This window comes from Rana temporaria, chromosome 3, assembly GCF_905171775.1.
Source record: "Rana temporaria chromosome 3, aRanTem1.1, whole genome shotgun sequence".
Taxonomy (NCBI): domain Eukaryota; kingdom Metazoa; phylum Chordata; class Amphibia; order Anura; family Ranidae; genus Rana; species Rana temporaria.
In genome coordinates this window covers 277,902,764-277,917,890 of record NC_053491.1, presented here as the reverse complement: position 1 = coordinate 277,917,890, position 15,127 = coordinate 277,902,764, and the positions used below count along the sequence as shown (strand labels likewise).

General features: G+C 43.4%; 1 protein-coding gene across 3 annotated transcripts in view; it reads right to left on the bottom strand.

The window, feature by feature from the left end:
* DOCK2 (dedicator of cytokinesis 2) overlaps positions 1 to 15,127 on the bottom strand; it is a 325,179-nt gene that overhangs the window by 126,972 nt on the left and 183,080 nt on the right. For all 3 annotated transcript variants that reach the window (XM_040344676.1, XM_040344678.1, XM_040344677.1), the window contains exon 26: positions 12,784 to 12,932. In XM_040344676.1, the coding sequence (XP_040200610.1) occupies positions 12,784 to 12,932 (149 nt within the window). The remainder of the gene's footprint in view (positions 1 to 12,783; positions 12,933 to 15,127) is intronic.

The window sequence follows — 15,127 nt, the reverse complement described above, 5'->3', positions numbered from 1 at the left end:
CAGAAAATGGAGTCGCTCTACAAGAATAAAAAATATGTCTAGTGACAAGACATGTGGGCAAATTATAAAATAAGCAAGCGCAAATAACTTGTGAAATACACAGTGAAACAAATATATAAAGAAATATAGTCCCAATAATAGAAAAATAATCTTTCATAAAAATGTCTTTGATATGTGAAGTGAAAAAAAGTCCAAAGCATGCAGCATGAACGTGTTCAATCTTTAAGGTGTTTGATTGACAAACGGCTGTGACAGATGGATAGAGTAAAGAATCACCACCAATGCAAAACACTTTTTATTTTCTATTGTAAAATATCAAGAATATTCTGAGCCAATCAGAGTGCTCCTTCTGCATTTGCCGAATATTCGCAATTATTTTGTATTGTAAAATATCAAGAATATTCTGAGCCAATCAGAGTGCTCCTTCTGCATTTGCCGAATATTCGCAATTATTTTGTATTGTAAAATATCAAGAATATTCTGAGCCAATCAGAGTGCTCCTTCTGCATTTGCCGAATATTCGCAATTATTTTGTATTGTAAAATATCAAGAATATTCTGAGCCAATCAGAGTGCTCCTTCCGCATTTGCCGAATATTCGCAATTATTTTGTATTGTAAAATATCACGAATATTCTGAGCCAATCAGAGTGCTCCTACAGCATTTGTCGAAATTGCGCAATAAATATCGCATTCGCATGTTGCGATATTTCGATAAAATATCACGAATATTCTGAGCCAATCAGAGCGCTCCTCCAGCATTTCTCGAAATTGCGCAATAAATATCGCATTCGCATGTTGCGATATTTCGATAAAATATCACGAATATTCTGAGCCAATCAGAGTGCTCCTACCGCAGTTATCAAAAAATCGCAATTATTTTCGCATTCGCAATAGCGAAAAATCGCAATAATTTCATTTCGATAAAATATCACGAATATTCGAATTTAGCGAATATATCTCGAATATTCGAATATATATTCGAGATATATCGCGAAATCGAATATGGCATATTCTGCTCAACACTATTCTTGGAACACTCCGCTGTTGTTTTTCATGTTATTTGGGACTAAAGTTTCTCAGTGAGTTTTTTTTTTTCTGTTTCTCCTGTGCAACCAGGTAGTTGAGTGTTTCTACTGTTCGTTTTTCTGCACTTCTGGATTTTTTTCACTTTTATTTTTTTATTTTTTTTACAACTTTTCCCTTTTTACACAGATGGGCCTTATGTCTGCCTAGTACAATATTTAATGTCTCTATGCTATAATATTGGGGTGTTTGGTTCTCTGCATCTGGGCTCCCACCCTTGGCCTCCTCCCCTGCACTGTTCTTATCCTGTCTTCATTCTAAACAACACCTTACCTTATGAGTGACCTCAAACTTATTTCATGGAATGTCCATGGCCTGAATTCCAAATTCAAGAGAGCACTAGTCCTTCGATATCTAAAATCCCAAGACCCTCATATTGTCCTCTTGCAAGAGACACATTTGATGGGGAGTAAAGTGCTCTCCTTGAACATGGCCTGGATGCAGAGGGCCATACATTCAACACATTCATTGTATGCTAGGGGGGGGGGGGGTAGCTATCCTAATCCACAAGAAGTTGGCCTGTTCCATAGAGCATGCTGTAACAGACCCTCATGGGCAGTATGCCATAGTGGTGTTAACACTCGAATCCCAACTATTGGCGATAGTAAACTTGTATATCCCACCCCCTTTCAAACACAAGGTACTATATAAGGTGTGAGAGAAGGTGGTCACCTTTGGCCCATTTAAGTTGTTGGTGGCAGGTAATTTCAACAACATAATGGACTATGCCCTGCATACCTCTGTGTAATCTGGATCTTGGCCATTGGGCTGACTCAGCAGCTCTAGAGGAGGTATGGTGGTGGAAACACCCTGGGAAGATAAGTTAATCCTACCTTTCCCACGTTAGTGCCTCCTCCTCCCGTATCAATTTGGCCTTTGCCAACCCAGCTCTGTTGCCCCAGGTTACGGAGGCCAGCTACCTGGCTGGGGGATCTTGGATCATGCTCCCTTACAGGTTACATTGAGCCTAACCACGCACAGACAGGCTAGAATCTGGAGGTTGCATCCGGGTTGGGTGACAGAGTCTTCTGTAGAATCCTCAGTCACAGCACTTCCGCAGGAGTACTGGGAACATAATGAGGGCACAGCGGAACGGTAGTGTGGGATGCCTTTAAGGCCTCCACTAGGGGACTGTATGTGTCAGCCATTAAAGCTGCTAGAGTAGAAAATAATTATATTTCTGAGGAAGTCCATGCTCATGAAAAACAATGTGCCCAGAGCCACGCTGATAATCCTCCCCCCTCCTCCTTGACTAAGCTGCAGATGGCTAGGAGGGCATTACTGCAACAATAGACCCTCCTTCAGGAGCAAAATACACTCTCCAGAAACAATAGATCCCCACCAGCAACAATGTATCTGCCCAAACAACAAAAGACTCCTGCTAGCAACAATAGATCCTCCAGCAGCCAGCATCAATAGACCCCCACCAACAGTGGATCCCCCCAACAACATAAGAACCCCCAAGCAACAATACACCCCCCTCGCAATGGCAGATCTCTCCAAACACTATAGATACCCCCCTAGCAACACTACAATCCCCAGCTACAAGAGATCCCCAGCAGTCAGCACCAATAGACCATGCAGCACACTCAAACCCCCTTTATCAGTATACAGGCGGTCCCCTAGTTACAAACATCCGACTTACAAACGACTCCTACTTACAAATGGAGGGAGACAACAGGAAGTGAGAGGAAATCTACCCCTAGGAAGGGAAATTCACTCCTGTAAGAACTATTATGGGAAAAATGTACCTCCACTGATGCTTTATCACCAATACTTGCTTCCACAACAACCCACATTTTTCAAAAAGTGAGGTGAAATCTTCTGAACAGGGGCATAGACAACAAAACAAATGTCACATGGGTGTTAACCCTTCCCTGTGCTATCCAAAAAGCTTAAAAATCGTTTTTTTTGCTGGAGCTACACTTAAAAAATCTATCTTACAAACAGATTCAACTTAAGAACAAACCTACAGACCCTATCTTGTGCGTAACCCAAGAACCACCTGTATACATTCTGTGCTGAAGGTGCCGGAACTGCGTTCCCCTGCATTCTCACTGAAAAAAAAGCCATGCCTGTTAGTAAGTAAATGAGAAAATAATGACTCGGTAAGAGCAAATTCATTCATACCATTTAAATTAAATAGGGGGGCTGATATCATTCTGCAATTGTTAGTTGCCTCACTGTCATGCTGGTCCTCTACATTTGGAAAACATTATACAGATCAGGAATAGAATTTTAGGAAGGAGATCAGAAATGACAGGCCCAATATTTCTTACACTGAAGGACACTGAAGGTAGCATCAACCTTGTAAGTGCAGAAACTGAAACAGCTGCTAATGTAGAATAGCAGGGTACATAAGCACACACTAGGATGTCACCAGTCTTGCCTTGTAGTGTTGAAGCTCTGGGTTCAGTTCAATACAGGAACAGTGCTTATAAAGGTTTGCTTCCGGTCAATCATCGAGGATGACGTGGTGCACGTGAAGCACGCACGTCGGAGGGAGGAGCTGCAAGCGCCACGGATCTGACCCAGGGAAGGCTGCGAGGGATGGAGGGACCTGGCGGTGCTCCAGCGACGGCGGATGCGTCGCAGCGAAGGAGGTCACCGAGCGGTTAGCCCGCTCACCCCGCAGACCACACCAACTCCCCCCGCTCTCCGGAAATTTTCATCCTCCGCCCCCCCCCCCCGTCCCCTGACGGCAGCAGGTGAAGCTCACCACGAGTGAAGCGCTGGGAGGCTTCCCTCTGGGTCACGCTGGTGGGTCGCCCGCCCCCCCCCCTCCTTTCTCGGATCATCCCTTGGAAACCCTGGCACTAGGAGGTAAAAGTGAAAACAAAGTTTCTGATGATGAAGACCAGCAAACGAGGTAATACTAACCCTTTTGTTATTGGCATAAGATTCTATGAATGCAGTGTGTGGATCTGGTGACCTAGCCCAAGCAGTGGAGACAGGGGGAGAGAGTGGAGTCTATCCATACATTCTACTTTGTCACACTTCAAACGTTTTAAAGGAGCCTTGCAAATTTGGTTTTTCTATGCCTCGTCTCAATATATTCCCTAAGAGTTTGAACGCTGATGGTCTCTAATCATAGCCCTGTTTGATATGGACTTTAATGTGGACATTTAGCGGTTAAAGAGCAGGCACCCCGCTGTCACAGTACCTACCTCTGTTGTGAGAAAAAAAGGAAGGGAGAGAGACATACTTAAAAAAAAAAAAAAAAAAAAAAACATATAGGTAAATCAAGGTCGGGGGCTCTGTACTTGAAACAACGGGCAAACATCAGAGGCATACAATAAATACACTAAATATGCACTACTCTTTCTGATTAAGCTTGGCAGCCTATCAAAAATAATAAAATAAGGATAAGTTCATTTCCTATACCTGAGGAGCATAAGTATGTATGGCCTATAGGACCATAGACCACACGCATTGTAGGAACCGCCACTGAGCTGTTAGCTGGTAAGTACCAGCCATCTAGGAGATACTTCACTTATCTCCGCAGACCGCTGCGAAACCACTGGCGGACTTGTTCGGCAGATTAGAGACAAAGTCAGAGAAATTTTTACCCCCCCATTGGGCCTGGCCCGGAACGTCGGATGGTCGTACTGGAAAGCCCGTGGGGCATTCAGAAAACATAGCGCAGAGGCAAAGAACAGGGCACAGGGCGTAACAGCCCAATTGGTTCCGAGCTCCCTCCTTATCACAGAGGGGGAAAGGAGGGGGAAAGGAGGGATGGTATAAGAGTGGAAAGAAAAGGAATAGAAGAAGGTAATAAGCGGCGTATAGGGGAGACGAGGAGACACAGCCCCCCTACCCGCCCGTTGTTGTGGAAGGATTGCTGGACCCCCATTGTAGACGTCCCCCCAAGAAGGCGGGTTCAAACGGGGGTGGCATCACCTTAGATGGAAAACGTACGTAACCCTTCACCTATGAGTTTACCCTAACGCCTGTGGCAATTTAAAGAAATACTCAACTTATAAGGTCGCCCGGAATACCTGGGGCAAAACATCTTTTCTTTTCGTTTTCTTTTTTGGTTTTTTTTCCCTCTTTCTCCCCTCCCTTTTTTCTTCAAACTGGGGAAACGCATTAGACAGACAAAAAAATACAATATGAACAGGTCAACTAGGGGGGCGGTCCCGAAAAACCTTAAAGAGACTTCCTCTACAAGTACGATCAGACACTATATGACCCCGGACGGGAGTACCAAGAGCCCAGGACAGATAAAAAAAGCGGAAAAAACGGGGACAATGAAAAAGGGAGCGGGGGAGGTGGCCACCCCAATGGCGGACACTTCAACAGAATCCGAACATGCAGCCAGTCAAATGCATGACACTAGCCGGGAGTCCCACGTTCCCAATATGGGAGAAATGGAGGCAATGTTAAAGAGGTTGGAGAACGTAATAAGAGAGGAAATCGGTACATTAAGAACGGACTTACATCACGTATTGGAACGAGTAGAGGAAGCAGAGAAGAAGATTGAAAAGCAGGACCGGGACCTCACTGAAATAAAAAACCAACATCTGTCGTTGAAACAAAACCAGAGGTGGTTGCAATATCGAATAGAAGATCAAGAGAACCGTAACAGAAGGCAAAACTTAAGAATACGTTCTATTAAGGAGGAGAAGGGTGAAGACTTGAGAAAAATTCTCAACGACCTGTTCCTTCCCCTCCTCGAAAAAGCTTCGGAAGGACCCCTTAAATTAGAACGGGTCCACAGGGTGGGACAGATCAGAGATGGAGGAGGAAATTGGCATAGGGATATTATTGCTAGATTCAGACATTTTGAACATAAAGAGGAGATCTGGCGAAAACTGAGAAAAAAGCCGCCGCTATCCTATGCCGGGACAGAGATTCAGATCTTCACGGACCTGGCCTGGGAAACACTGGCCAGAAGAAGACATCAAAAACCCTTATTGGAACAGATGCGTTTACTTAATATAAATTACCAGTGGGGTTTCCCGGCCTGCTTGATAGGCCATAGGGAAGGGGTATCAGCGAAATTAATATTTCCCGAGGACCTGGTGGGATTCTGCCGCAAATTCGATATGCCTGTGGTGGACTTACCCGGTTGGGTGGAATAGCAAATTTTTTCTTTTATTTTTCCTTTTTTCTTTTCTTTTTTTTTTTCTGGAAAGGGGTATGACCCCCAGGGTGGCCCCGGGTGATAGGTTCAGGGGTATACTATCCGGCATGGGGGGGATGGGAAGAGGGAGGGAGGGGGGGATGAGTGGAGGGAGGAGGGGGAGGGCAGATCTGTTACCCCACCCACTTAAGATCTAGTCCCCTGAATTTTGGGGGAAAAAGGGTGGGAGGGGCGTGGAGGAGCTCCACCTCAGCCACAAGAACCGATGGGTAGGGGGCTCCAAAGATCCCTACGGTTCAGAGGCGTTGTATTGGCCTGGGCAGGGGGGGAGGGAGAGGGGGAGTGGAGGGAGGAGGGTGGGGGGTTGTGGATGGGGAAGGGAAAAGGGAACTTGGCTCCCAAGGAATCTCATGGACAGTTCATTAGGAAATGATCTAGTTATAGAATAATGACTGAAGCAAAATTTATTTCTTACAATGTTAAGGGTTTGAATTCAGCCGTTAAAAGACTTAAGGTACTGGCAGAGATTGAACAACTTAGAGCGGATGTTGTGTTTATACAGGAATCCCACTTAACCATAGATGCGAATATTAAGCTTTTCTCCCCTGCCTACCCCACTTGGTTTTATGGGGATTCTATCTCGAAACGTGCTAGGGGCGTGGCAATTGGGTTCACAAGGGGGTTTGGATTTACCCTGGAGGCAAGGATGACAGACCCAGAAGGGAGATTTTTATTCCTGAGAGTAAGAATTGATAACATTGTTTATACCTTAGCAAATATTTACGCCCCAAATGTTCATCAAACCCAATATTTAGGGAAAATTCTGGGAAAGTTAAAAGAATTCGCCGAGGGATATACGATCCTGATGGGAGACTTAAATTTCGCCCTGGATCCGAAAGAAGATAGTACGTTCCGTGGGCGGGAGACAAAAAATGGCCTTTTACAAAGAATTAAACAAAAGATTCATGACCACCAACTAGTCGATGCCTGGCGGACTTTCCATCCTAAGGAACATGACTACACGTTCTACTCCCCCCCCCACGGTACATACTCCAGAATCGACTACATCCTGGCGGACCACAGACTTCTGGACTCTATAACGGAAACGGACATAGGAATTATGACGGTGTCAGACCATGCACCAATCTCTATGAAAATTAAACTGTCCACACAAAAGAGACAGAGGCCGGTGTGGCGCCTGGATGATAGCCTGATACGCGATGAAGGAGGGGCAAGTAGGGTGGAGGAGGAATTAAAACAATTCTTCCTCATCAATGATACAGAAGGGATAACCAGCGCAACCCTTTGGGAGACACACAAGGCCTACATCAGAGGAATTTTAATCGCGGAGGGCGTTAAAAAAAAAAAAGAGAGGATAAGTAAAGCTAACTCCCTGACTAAAGAGATAGAGACCCTAGAACGCGAACATAAAGTGCAGGGATTAAAAGAAACATATCTTAACTTAACTATAAAGAGAGACGCACTCAAGGAGATCATGGAACAGGAAGCGAGATATAAACTTAACTGTATCTCCAAAGAGAGATACGTATGGGGTAACAAACCAAGCAAGCTACTAGCTAAAATGGCTCAAAAAAAGAAAGCTAGAAACTATATCGAAAAAATAAAAAGGAAAGACGGGAACATGGTATATGCAAATAGAGAAATAGCGGATACATTTAAAAACTATTATGAGGAACTCTACACATTAAAAAATCCAGGGTGGCAGGCAGGGGAAAGGGAGGGGAAGATCCGAGATTTCCTGGACAGGGCAGGACTTCCTAGTCTTGAGGAGATGGAAAGGTTAAATATGGACCGCCCCATATCCGAAGAAGAAATAAAAGAAGCTCTAAATACCACCATGGGGGGTAAAAGCCCGGGGCCGGATGGGTTTTCCTCCCAGTATTATAAGAGATTTAGCAACATTTTGATTCCAAAGATGTGCAAATACTTTAATGGGCTAGGGTCTGAATATGAAATCAGCAGGGAAGCTATTGCGGCTACGGTTGCAATAATTCTGAAGGAAGGGAAAGATAGCTCTCTCTGTTCGGCATACAGACCTATTTCTCTGTTAAATACAGACACTAAGCTCTTTGCCAAGATTCTTGCGGGGCGACTTAAAGGGGCAATGCACGTTTTGATTCACCCCGACCAGGTAGGCTTTGTGCCCAACAGAGAGGGCAAAGATAATAGTCTAAGGGCAATTCTCCTGCTACAGACCATAAGGCAGAATGAGCCCCCAGGTCTTTTCCTGTCAGTTGATGCTGAAAAAGCTTTTGACAGGGTGGACTGGGGGCTCATGATGGAGACTCTTAACGCCATGGGAATAGGAAAAAGGATGTCCCGCTGGATTAAAACACTCTACCACCACCCTACAGCAAAAATAAAAATTAATGGAACACTATCAGACCCCTTCGAGATGAAAAATGGGACAAGGCAGGGCTGTCCCCTGTCCCCCCTTCTTTTCATTCTTTCGTTAGAGCCTCTGCTGTCTACCATACGTAACGACCCCGATATTAATGGAGTCAGAGTAGAAGGGGAGGAACATAAACTATCGGCTTTCGCTGATGATATTTTGTTTTACCTAACCAACCCGGCTAAATCTATCCCAAAGCTCTCCAAAGTGTTGCAACAATATGGTGCCATCTCAAATTTCAAAATTAACGAAACGAAATCTGAAATTCTGAATATTAATTTAAACAAGAAGGAGGCGGGTCGGGTCAAGGAGATCTGTGTGTTCCCCTGGACCAAAGAATTAAAGTATCTAGGAGTTAAATTGGCCAATACAGCCCAAAAGATGTATAAAATAAATTACGTTCCCTTACTAAATGAGATCAAGAGAGAATTAAAAAAAACGGTTAATAAACCTATATCATGGATCGGACGCATTAATACGCTGAAGATGGTTGTAGTCCCAAAAATTCTTTATAAATTTTTATTACTCCCCATAGCCCTCCCTCAGCAATTTTTGAGAATCCTTAATTCTTTGTTACTAAACTACGTCTGGAAAAACAAGAAGCATAGAATATCCCTCTCCATCCTAAAACAGGGTAAGCCACTTGGTGGTCTGGCAGTCCCGGATATCAAAAGTTATTATAAGGCGGCGGTTTTAGCACGGGCGGTAGAATGGGCACGGGACAGGAGGGACAAAAGGTGGGTACAAATTGAGAAAGCACTAACTAGTAAATATTTGAATAATATTATTTGGATCCCTGCACACCACAGAGCACTAGACCACAAAACACATGATCTAACACGGGACACTTTAAGAATGTGGGATAAGACCCTGACACAAATAGAGGGTAAATTTAATTCCCCACTAATGAACCTAAAGGAAAATCCTTATTTTGCACCAGGGGAAAACAAAATTGGGGGGAATTGGATTAAGGCAGACACGGTTTACTTAGGGGACATTATTAAGGAGGGAGAGATAATGACCTATGAAGACTTGAGATCCAAAACGGATTTCTGGAACTTGGATAGGTGGCATTACTCCCAGTTGCATCACTTTGTAAGGCACCTCCCCCGCCCACTGCGGACGGAGGCGGAGCTAACTCCACTCGAGAAGATTTGCAAATCTAAGAATAGTAAGGGCACTATCACTAAATTATATGGATTATTGGTAAAGATAGGTTCACGGAGCGAAGCACCCTTTATAGGTAAATGGGAAAGAGAGTTAGGAACCACAAGAGGGTCAAACAGTTTCAAGAGGATTATGCACCTTACCCATTCATCCGCAATCGACGTACGAACTGCCGAAACAAATTATAAGTGTATCTCAGGGTGGTATATTACCCCGGACAAAGCAAATAAATACAAAGCAGATCAGACCGCAGAATGTTGGCGGGGCTGCTCAGAAAGAGGCACGATGGCCCACCTTTGGTGGTCATGCCCAAAAATACAAACTTACTGGGACATAATTCTGAGTCAAATTAAAGTTATTACGGGCGAAGAATTAAAGAAAGACCCCTGGGTCGTTCTCTTTCATTGCAGCCAGGAGGGGAAAAGAAAATATAAGCAGTCTTTACTTCCTCATCTTCTAAACGCCGCCAAGAAACTTATACCCAAAAAGTGGCAGGAGACGGAAAGTCCACACGTATGGAACTGGATAGACGAAGTGGAGGAAACGTACAGGCTGGAAGAGTTAAAGGACAGTCACCTAGAGACGACTGGCGGACATAGGAAGAAATGGGAAAAATGGAGGGAATACAAAAAAACATGGAGTTATGCAGAAAGAATTAGGGCACGCTAACTAATAAGCCATAATGTGAGCAACATGGTTATTATAATGTCCCTGGCTATGGTCTTTTTCTAGAGTGAGTCACATACTACTCTTGATCGATGAACGCTGAGACTGGTTTTTACGAAGGAAAAGTTAGGAGATTCCTGGGAGCCAAGAGGGGGGGGGGGAGTCAATAATATAGAGCCACAAGGGCAAGCCATTGTACTAAGCCATTCCCGCATTTTAAATAAGTGTTGGCCTATATTTAAAAAAGGAAAGAAGAAGAATAATAATAATAATAAAAAAAAAAAAAAAACCTAAGGAGCATAGCAAATATACCACTTATGATGTAAACCACAAAATGAGACGTAAGACACATCAAACCATGAGTGGGTCTCTATGATTTGGTAAGAGCTGAGGTGGTAAAAAAGAAAAGAAAAAAAAAAAAAAAAAAAATAAAGGTTTGCTTCCCGGGGTTTTCTTTTTTAATTCCTGACTCTACTCCACAGTACACAGAATCATTTATAGGATTCTGTGCTCCCATTTAATCATGGCAATTGTCGGCAATGGCACCGTCCTAATCGGTGCGACGCCGCATCTGCGGCGCTGCACCGATTTCTAAAAGTAGTTCCTGTACTACTTTTTGCGATTTCGGGCCGCAATTTACAGTGAACCCTGCACAGATGTCTCTTAAATCGCGGCCGAAATCGCGACAAAATCGAGGTGAAATCGCGGTAAAAACTCGATTTTACCGCGATTTTGAATTCGCAGCAGTGTGAACCTAGCCTGAACCAAGTGAAAGTTCACTGTGCAAAAAAATACCCACATGATTTTTAAAGAAACTGGACTTTTTGTTTGCACACGATTGGATGATTTAAGTCAGTACATTTTCAAAGAGAAAGTTCCCTAGATTGGGTATTCAAAGTAAACACAACCTCACCTTATTTACTAGGAGGACTTTCACTTTGCAAAATGAATTTTCACTTTATGCTGACATTGTACACCTTTAGTAAATTAATCCTTCCACATCCATACTTCTTGACTAGGGATGAGCTTTGAGTTCGACTCGAACATTGGCTGTTTGCCCGTTCGGCGAACAGCGAACAATTAGGGGTGTTCGCGGCAAATTCGAAAAGCCGCGGAACACCCTGTAAAAGTCTATGTGGAAATTCTAAAGTGCTAATTTTAAAGGTTAATTTTCAAGTTATTGTCCTAGAAAGTGTTTGGGGGCCTGGGTCCTGCCCCAGGGGACATGTATCAATGCCGGGATCTGGGGGTCCCCTTTGTTAAAGGGGGCTTCCAGATTCCGATAAGCCCCCTGCCTGCAGACTCCCACAACCACCGGGGAAGGGTTGTGGGGATAAGGATGATACAAGTCCCCTGGGGCAGGACTCGGGTCCCCAAACACTTTTTAGGACAATAACTTGAAAATTAACCTTTAAAATTTGCACTTTTGATTCCTTACGTTCGAGTCCAATAGACTTTAACAGAATGTTTGCGTGAACTTTTGTTCTGTTCGCATGTTCTGGATGCGAACCGAACCGGGGGGTGTTCGGCTCATCCCTGATCTTTTTTTACTGAGGAGGGAAACTGATGAATATAATAAATATAATGTATTGGAATTTATAATGACTGTTCAGTCAAGTAGGGGAGGGTTGTCCCAAAGCTCCATAGCAGCTACCTGCTATTTTATCATCCTGGTTTTCTGTATTCAAAATATAAAAAAAATAAATTGTATCTCTTTGTAACCTTGTTACAGTGTAAGCTCCTCTCTGGAAGGAATCAAGGTTAATGGTTCTCTGTATTCTGTGCTATAGAATACATTTATGCTATATAAACAAATAAATGCCAATGTTACATTTGGTCAATGTATGTGGACTGAGTGATTGTAAACCATCACCTTGTAAAACAACAACTTTTGTTTAAAATAGAAAGGCAAAACATTTTTGTATAAATATTAAAAACTAACTTTTTAAATACCCTTTTTTCTTTTTTATAAGTAGTCACATTCCCTCTGTTCTCAGCTGCATAAGAGCTGGAGGGGGAGAGAGAAGCAGTATCACATTGAGCTTCCCAGTAAATGGCTGTGCAGTGGGGGCATGTCAGGGCAAGTCTGATCATTGGAGGAGGGTACACTGAGTTCCCAGCACAGGTAGAAAACTGACCGTGATGTGCTATCCTGCTTAGTGTGGTCAGTTTTTAATAGGAAAGCAAGGCGACTAGCAGGAATATCAGGGATTTCACATACAGGAAGCAATACAAAGAGAACAGGATACTTTCTTATACAAGTACATGGTAAGGTAGGCACATATCAGGAATATGAAGTGTTGGGGTAACAAACACGTTAACTCAAGTAATATTTGTTTAAAAAAAAAACATAAGTAATCCACTTACCTTCTCCTGAGAACTCAAAACTTCTAAAATGCTACTGAGTAATTCAACACATAATTTCTTTTCCTTTGTCTGGGGTTGTTCTTGTCTCCCGCTATTTAACCATACTCTCAGCTCTTTGGTGATCAGTGGCAGTAAAATATCACGACATTCTGGAAATATTTAAGAACATTGTGACTGATTGATAACATACACTCTAAACATCAGTGCTGGATTTAACTTTAGGTGTGTCTAGTTTTACCACTAATTTGTCATTTCTTTACTATAATAAGCTATAATACAGACTTCAAGTGAACTTTAACATCTTTGGGTTTCATGGTTAAATAGACAAGCAGGGAAAAATGCTATCCTCACTCAAGCCTGTGTAGGCTCTGGTGTCCAATAGCATTTAGGCAGGGGGATAATTTCCCGCTTGCCCCTCCCCACACTTTACAGTGTTCAGGCATGGTGACTGACTGCTCAAGCCTGAGAACTGTCACACAAGGTAGGTCACATCCCCAGAAGCCCCGCTATCTTAGCAAAGGGATCAGTGTGGTTAGGCAGACTAAATATGTAGCTTTTCATGTATAACTATCTATGAGGGGATGGGGGGTTCTCTCCCATCCCTGTGTCCGGCCCCCTGATCTACATGCAGGGACGCCGGCCCATGGATTCCAATGGAGGGGGATTTAAGCACGTGATTAGAGCCAGAGGCTCTAAGAGGCTTCACAAAGGCCTGCCCAGTTGTGTGACAATAGCGAATTAATATTTGCCCACAACCTAGTGCCGATCACCGACCAGGCCAAAAAAAGACGCCAGCTGCCACTGGTTTCGTGGCTTAGGGTTAAAAGCATAACTTACTATAAGAGCCCTTTCACACTGTGCCGCCAATAGCGTCGGTGATAAAACGCCGCTATTTTTACCGCCAACGCCATGGGCGGATTTGCGGCGCATTTTGGCCGCTAGCAGGGCGCATTTGCCCCCCGCTAGCGGCCGAGAAAGGGTTAAAACCGCCCGGTATAGCCGCGCTGTCCCATTGATTTCAATGGGCAACAGCAGAGGACGAGTGGTAAACACACCGCTCCTTCTCCGCTCCAAAGATGCGGCTAGAAGGACTTTTTTTACCGTCCTGCTAGCACACCGCTCCAGTGTGAAAGCCCCTCAGGCTTTTACACTGGAGTGAATAAGGACAGATTTTTAAGGGCGCATTGCAGGCGCTATTTTTAACGCTATAGCGCCTGCAATACGCTCCAGTATGAAAGGGGTCTAAAACACTCAGTTTAATGGGAACAATTGTTCATATTCAATCCACTCCACTGTCAGCTGGAGTGAAAGCGACATGGACATGTGACCATGTGTCTAGTGGATTCATAAGTAAATATGATTTTCATATTTTATATTGCATATTGTTTAACCACTTAAAGACCCATTCACGCCTAAACCTAAACTGAGGAAAATACAGTTTTTCAATATATTTTTGGGCGGTATTTATTATAGCAAAAGGTAAAAAATATAGATTTTTTTTTTTTTTTTATAGCGCAAAAAATAAAAACCGCAGAGGTGATCAAATATCACCAAAAGAAAGCTCTTTTTGTTGGGAAAAAAAGTATGCCAATTTTGTTTGGGAGCCACATCGCATGACCATGAAATTGTCAGTTAAAGCGACGCAGTGCCGAATCGCAAAAAGGGGCAAGGTCCTTAACCTGCATAATGGTCCGGGTCTTAAGTGGTTAAACACCTCAGACTTCTATACAGAGGTCATTTTGCAGGTCACCTCTGAAGTCGTCTTTAGGAAGCCTTGCGGAGTCGCCCCTGAAGTCGTGCCGCCTAAGTGTGAACCGGTTTTAACTGTTTCTGCTTCTGTGCTTTTCTATTTGTTTATATTATGTGCCATAGGAAACCTATTTTTTTTTTGTTTATTTGCTTTTTGTTTTTGCTGTAGCAATGGCATCCAACAAATATTGTTCACTGGTCCAGCAGGCTGTGCCAATTATTACTATGAATTTCTAAATGTTTGCTAGCCTAGCCAGTCCAAAGTAATTTTCCGATAGTGAAATGGCATGTAAAGTTGCTAGATATTTGAAAACATGTGATTTCATGGGGATGTCACAAAAAATTTGCAGGAACTACTAGCTACTATTTGGAGAAACATATACAGCCATCAACTTGGACTTATGCATTGGCACTAAGCTTGAGACAGTTAGATAATGCATTGTCTGTTTAACCTGACACTAGGGCATGTTAGCTACTTCTGTCTGGGTATGCAGCTAAAGCCTGAGCATTCTCTAGGAACTGGAACCGATCTCCTAAAAGTTAAATCTCAATCCTCGTACACACGGCCGGGAATCTCGTCGGGGAAAAAAACACT